This window comes from Solanum pennellii, chromosome 2 (assembly GCF_001406875.1).
Source record: "Solanum pennellii chromosome 2, SPENNV200".
NCBI classification, from domain to species: Eukaryota; Viridiplantae; Streptophyta; class Magnoliopsida; order Solanales; family Solanaceae; genus Solanum; species Solanum pennellii.
In genome coordinates, this window is record NC_028638.1 from 46,364,610 (window position 1) to 46,371,393 (window position 6,784).

The window sequence follows — 6,784 nt, forward strand, 5'->3', positions numbered from 1 at the left end:
GGTAATTGCTTTGATGTTATAGTGACAGAGTTGCAAAGGATGAAAAAATTGGTGTCCTCGTGATAGTATGACACGTTTGCTTGTAAACGCCACGTATAGTGGATGCATTCAAAATTGTTACACGACGTACAAATTGTGATTGGTGTTACCGAGAGATATAATTGACCTTTTTTTTCCGCTTTTTCTTTTTTTTCATTGGCACAGTTGATTGCAAAGCACAATTTTGAGCTTTACTTTCCTCTTCTTTTTTTTCGCATAATTTTTGTACATAAAATAGAATTAAAAAATACGATACTGCGATGTTTTATATCTCTTACACGTTAAAATGATTTTAGTTTTTATAATGAAAATATAATAAGACTACTATACAATTGAAGCCTGAAGATGTGTTATTGCTGATATATTGTCGTGCCGAGTCAAGAATCAGTAATTGACTAAAAAAACTAATTAATGAGAACTGTTTCATCAAAAACAGATTTTGAAAAATAAAATAAAATTATAAGCTAGCTTATTATTTTAAAAAGGGAAAATGTGCTATGGCCAGAGAGACACATTCTATTATCTCCAAATTTATTTTATTAATAACTTTTATTTTTTTTAATTTATGTGACATCTTATGAATCTAGCATGTGTTGATAATTTTTCAATTCGGATATCACATAGACTAAAAAAAGGATAAAAAATTATTTATAAAATAAATTCTAAGAATTAATAAAACCTTAGTAAAAAACGAACATAAATTAAGAGATACTAACATATTTTCCTTTTTAAAAATAAAGAAAAGCAAGAACAATAACAACACTCGAAATGGATTTTATTTTATTGTTAAGCTTTTAACTTCTAAGAACTTCAAGAGTTTGGGCTTATTAACTTGCTTAGTACTCTTTTATCACTAATTATTTGTTCATTTTTAATTAACGCAACTTTTTGAATTATTAACTTGCTTAGTACTCTTTATTACTAATTATTTGTTCATTTTTAATTAACATTTATTAAATTAATATTATTTTAACCCTATTAATTATAAAGTGAATGAATTAAAAATTTTCATCAGCATTTATATCTTACGAAATAAGTGATACATCCGGGATGAAGTTTATCATACATCAAAAACATATATCAAACTTATCATATATATATATACACACGCATATATATGTATTCAGTGAACATTAACCCGTTTAAAATTTATCATACGTCAAAAACATATATCAAACTTATCGTGTATATATATATATTCAGTGAACATTACACCGTTTAAAGAAATCCTTACATAACAATTTTGACTAAAATTGATACGATATTAAATAACACAAAGGTAAGATATCCTAACATAACAACTTTGACCAAAATTGATATGTCCTACCACAACAACAATTTTAACCAAAATTGAAGTATTTTTCACTGACTGTTTCCTCCTGAAGATTTATCATATACTCAAAACATTGAGAAGTTCTTAGTCGGAACGTTAACGAAAATAAGGGTACATCTAGAACAATAAAATTTACCATACAGGACTAGAATAATGAACTTACACCAGTACATTTAATCGCGCAACCATTAGCCCCAAACACATGGTAAGATACACTACGAATAAATTTCAAAAGTGTTTCTTAAAATACTACTAATTAATATATTTATTTAGAGGATGAATAATGAACCGAGTAGGCTTAATCTGAAGTTTTACAACTGCGACCAGACAAATAGACATTAACAAAGGATATCATCGTGTTGTTACCACTTCATAAACACAATTTATTCTCATTTATATATATATTAAAAAGAAAAAGAGCTAAAACCCTCCACTCGGGCTTTACAATTGTGCATGACACTGTCTTCAGATTTGAATATTTTGTGTGAAACTTATTCTGGCTAACTTTTATCATTCATACCAAAGCCTAGTGGATTGCAAAGGTTAAGCTAGCTAGCTACTAATTATGTCCCTGGTACTTAACTAGTCAAAACTACAAATAAAAAGCTAATAGAGAGGAAGATCATTTTCAAGAGGGTTGTGGTTTCTTCTCAACAATGGGTCTCCAATTGACATGCAAGCCTTTATCTTCATCCACAGGCTTTCCTCCTGCTTCTTTAGCCAATTTCTTCTTGAGCTCTTTCTCATCTTCCACCACAATTTCCTCTTGAACATTCTCTGGATCTATATTTCCCACCACTTTCTCTTTCAACTCTTCAGCAGTATCCTCAATAGCTTTCCATGCATCTTGAGTTGTTTTAGTAGCTTTATCCTTCACCTCCTTCGCCTTATCAGCCATTTCAGATACTTTACCACCCGTTTCATCACTATCGGTCCCGTACAGCTTCCTGCTCTGTTTTTCCGACGGCTCCTCTGTTGCAGCAACATATCCTCCCTTTAATACATGAGTAGTATTTTGAGCATGTTTAATTTCATGCCACAAAACAATAATTTACATATTTTTATGAATAAATGTGGATTCAATAATTAATGTATGTAAAAATTTATAAATTTCAAATTCTAGATGGATTTATGGCTTGTTCATTATATTTAGTGGTACATCTAGCATTTACGTAGGAAGACTCACCTTCCATATTTGACGACCGATGAAGACAGAGGAGGCTCGATGTGGGAAGGCTTTAGAGAGGTTGAAGATTGATTTTTTGCTTAACGATGCCATTGATGCTTCCTTTCCAACTTTTGCTTAAGACACTTTTTCTTTTTGGTTGATGAAAAGAACACTCAACATGATTTGCAAGGTTTTAATTAACTCTTTTTCGTCACACTTTTCTTGAGAATTTGGTACATAAAGGAAGGGGGTTGGGGTCTCTTGAGAGTGACACGTTTAGAGGTTTATGTGCCACTTAATTGCTACTGCTGGACACGTGTACAGTGCGCCCCATTGTTAGTTTAAAGATCACATCAGTGGAACGAAATGATAACTATCCGATATTATATCTACGGTACTTCTATCATATTTAGCATGATTTTATTTAAAAGATGGAACAGACGGTTAAAATGTGCTAAAAATGGTCTTTTCGGTACTATATGGATGATGTTTGAAATAATAGAATACTAAATGGATGAACAGTTCTAATATGTAATGTGAAATTGGTCCAGGTTGAGATGTAGAGACAACTAGTGTTAAATTATGAATTTATAGAGAAGAAAGATCCTGTTTGAGAAGGCTGCATTTTGAAATTTACATAATTAACAAATTATCACTCGCAGAAAAATTAAATGGTACATCTGCAGCTATCCCAGTTGAAACATTTTTTTTTTCTACAAAATCTTAAAGATACAAATCAAAGCAACAGGAAGAAAGGAAGGTCTTCATTTCCAGAGTTCTTCCATGGGAATGCCACGTTCTTGAGCAACTTCACTGAATTGCCTCATCTGCTGAACAGCAACAACAGTGGCTCTTGCATTGTTGAGGGCATTGTTACTTCCAAGCTGCTTCCCCAAAGCATTCTCAACACCAGCCATTTCAAGAACGATCCGCACAGCACCACCAGCAATCACTCCAGTACCAGGGGCTGCTGGTCTAAGCATCACCCTTGCTGCTCCAAAGTCTCCCTCAGATCTGCAATGTAGTTGTTCATAAATGTTAGATCCCCAACTTATATACCAATATCAACATGATTCTTCTTTTTTGGACAATGGTGGTGTCCCCGCCAACTTGCAGACTATTCATCAGCTTTCTTAAATTAATACACGTACATACGAGTAACTCTACCCACTAAGTCTTACATAGATATAAAGAAATCTTCTAAAAATTTGAATATCGTCCACTTCATTGGTAGCCAATAGCAAGGTACTAATTCTTTCACAATGAGCTGCTTAATTCAATCAATTTTTTTTTGCAACTACAGTCTACATGGAAAGGCAAATGCTAAAAGAAGATCTCCTCAAGGCAAGATGTGGTAAATCCTTTAGAGGAATCCATTTTTCTCATCAAAAGGCTGCAAATATGTGCATCCCTCTAGGACAACAGTAAATTAAAGAGGATCAGAAAATAAAATGATCTCACATAAACGTATCCATCCACTCCAGGCCTCTCATTTCATTCCTCCAGATTTAGCAATAGACGAGCAAGGATAACCATGACAAGAAACTCAGAAGAAGACATCAACAGCTAATGATGCAACCAGGGAATCCTTTTTTACTTTTTCACTGTATATCCTTTCTTAAAGTTGAATAGGAGGAGAAGCAATCATTTTTATGACTTTCACATATTTCGGATTCAGACAGATGAAATAGTGGACATGTACATTTTGTCACCTATTAAATCAATGAAAACAAACAAAGAGACCAATAACACACACTTGTGCACATCTCATTTTTTGACATACAGTCAACAACATGAGAGGTTTGTCATAATACAAAGACGTAAAATTAAATTTCAAATGCTTAAAATAGAGCTTATCAAGCATCCCAGTCTGTACCTCATGGGTGTTGCCTAGCGGTACTGAAGTGGGTGAACATCATGGGAAACCAAGGTCAATTCCTACCATGGTTGAGGTGTGCACGAATTGGCTTAATCTATGAAAGGAGTAGAGGCGGCGAGATTCCAAAAGTGTTCCCAGGTAAATAGAAATTTTATATTTGCTTGTCTTAGGCTCAGTCCATAAAAGGAAAGGTCAAACCACATAAAGGAAGTTTTTGAATAGAGATCAACCAAGTATATCCATGACAAGAACCATATACAACTGATCTAGAAGATTCTTTGTAATTCTATTTATTGGTTAAGTTTAAGGTAAAGAGGCACAACTAAAATGGGCGACTTTTTCTGAGCGAAAATCTGTGATCATGCCAACTTCTGGTTACACAAGAAAACCATGGCACAATGAAAAACCTATGCAAAAATTATACAAAAGAAGAAGAATAAAGAATTATCCAGCAGCATTTATATATGGAAATGGAACTACTCTACTTCTTTTTAACTGAATAATCAGTCTTTTTGCATCTTTGAGCGCATACATAATGTCATCTCCCCTTACACCTCTATCCTTCTTCACCGTACTAGGATTGGTTCACCACAGGATTCAAACTTGTCCGCACTATACTACCTTTGCGAAGAATAATAATAATAGAGAACTATCCAGCATCATCAATATATGATAGCAGAACTACTCTACTTTTTCTTTTAACTGAATAATCAGTCGTTTTGCATCTTTGAGCGCATAGATAATGTCCTCTCCCCTCTATCCTTCTTCACCTTACTATGATTGGTTCACCACAGGACTCAAACTTGTCGGCACTATACTACCTTTGCCATATCGCTATACGAAGTACAACGACTCTAGCAACAGTTTGATCCTAAGAAACAACTCAAATGGCAAAGGTAACAGATAACTGATCAGCCATACCCTCAACCTTAGAGGAGTGAACTTTCATAGCTTTTGCAGCCTTATTGAATTGAACAAATGCATAAAATGGACCTCAATTCTCATAATTTTTAATGACATTAGAGGTCTGCAATTCCTGCACCTCAACTAATTCATAAGCATCTGCTACAGTCCACAAAAAAAAATTCCAGTAACTATGCTAGGTAGGCAAGAGCAGAAGGACTTGCACTGAGTGATATAATTGGTATTCAAACAAGAGATCTCTATGTTATTACTCTTAATTATTAACCATAAGAAGTAGCTGAGAGACCCGGAAAAATGTAGAGACAATTCCTGCCTGTACCACTAAGACTAAATGATTTGGTGGTTAAATGCATTGACTAGACAATTTTGGCATTTCTGGTTCTACAGTGATGATCAGAGTCTACAAACCAAAATTCGCACCATGTAGCTCAATTTATAGATTTTCAAGCATCCAAACTAGCTGAGAACTACACAAATGTCCTACATTTATGCCAAAACTTAACTAGAGAAAGCACATAGCAGAAAATGAGAACATCACACAATTAACCATTTACCTGTGGGGGAAAGTTAAGTACTTAGTCATAGGCACAGTAATGAGATTCCTCCTAGCATTAACAGCAGACTTTTGCACTGCAGCAATAACCTCTTTAGCTTTACCAACTCCAACACCTACTTGCCCTTTTTTATCACCCACAACCACAACAGCCCTAAAATGCAATTGCTTTCCACCTTTAACAACCTTAGTAACTCTCCTAACTTGCACCACTCTCTCGTCAAACCCATCTTTGGCCTTCTCCTTCTTGGTTTTCCCAAACGAAGTAGTCTTTTTCACCTTAGAATCCATTGCATATATGTCATTCCCAAGAAAAGTCTCTCCGCTATAAGCAGCCCCATAAAGCTCTTCATAAGCTTTTGCAATTTCTTCTTCAGACTCCATTGGACCGTCATCGAAAGATGCTGGTTCTATAAAGTCTTCAGGACGCTCTGGAGGGTCATAAGTGGAGATTTCCTCTGGGTCTGTGTTGTCAAAGAAAGTGGTTTCAGCAGTTGTAGAATTTGGTTTAATGGGGTCGAATTTTGTTGGGTTTAAGAGGAGATGAAATGGTGACTGGATGGTTTTTGGCATGAAGAATGTATGGTGGGGTTGGGATACAAAAGGAGAAAAGCGAGATGGGGTGCGTAGAGAGAGAGAAGAGAAGGTGGAGAGAGAAGACGCTGCCATTGTTGTTTTGTATCAATGGCGAAGTAGAGAGGAAGAAAATGTAGAGAGTGTAATCTTATCCTTTGGATAAAGAAGGAACATGGGCCGAGTTGGGCCTATTGTCATGAATGTAAACTTGTAAACCCGCTTAGGAAAAAACTTATCTACACCGGGTGTTTACATCCAATTAATGCAAGCTTCAACATTATGTGATTTAATGAAGTAAAACACATGTTAATT

The 6,784-nt window shown here is 34.8% G+C and overlaps 2 protein-coding genes across 2 annotated transcripts; both read right to left on the reverse strand.

The window, feature by feature from the left end:
• Window positions 1–1,710: 1,710 nt before the first annotated feature.
• LOC107010360 lies at window positions 1,711–2,738 on the reverse strand. The gene is made up of 2 exons (XM_015209638.2): window positions 2,559–2,738; window positions 1,711–2,366 (listed from the first exon to the last, which is right to left on the reverse strand). Exons 1-2 carry the CDS (start codon window positions 2,649–2,651, stop codon window positions 2,001–2,003), a joined length of 459 nt encoding a protein of 152 aa, XP_015065124.1. The 5' UTR covers window positions 2,652–2,738; the 3' UTR covers window positions 1,711–2,000.
• Window positions 2,739–3,110: 372 nt separating this feature from the next.
• Window positions 3,111–6,628, reverse strand: LOC107011296 (30S ribosomal protein S5, chloroplastic). The gene is made up of 2 exons (XM_015210723.1): window positions 5,898–6,628; window positions 3,111–3,554 (listed from the first exon to the last, which is right to left on the reverse strand). Exons 1-2 carry the CDS (start codon window positions 6,563–6,565, stop codon window positions 3,305–3,307), a joined length of 918 nt encoding a protein of 305 aa, XP_015066209.1. The 5' UTR covers window positions 6,566–6,628; the 3' UTR covers window positions 3,111–3,304.
• Between the last annotated feature and the right edge of the window lie 156 nt (window positions 6,629–6,784).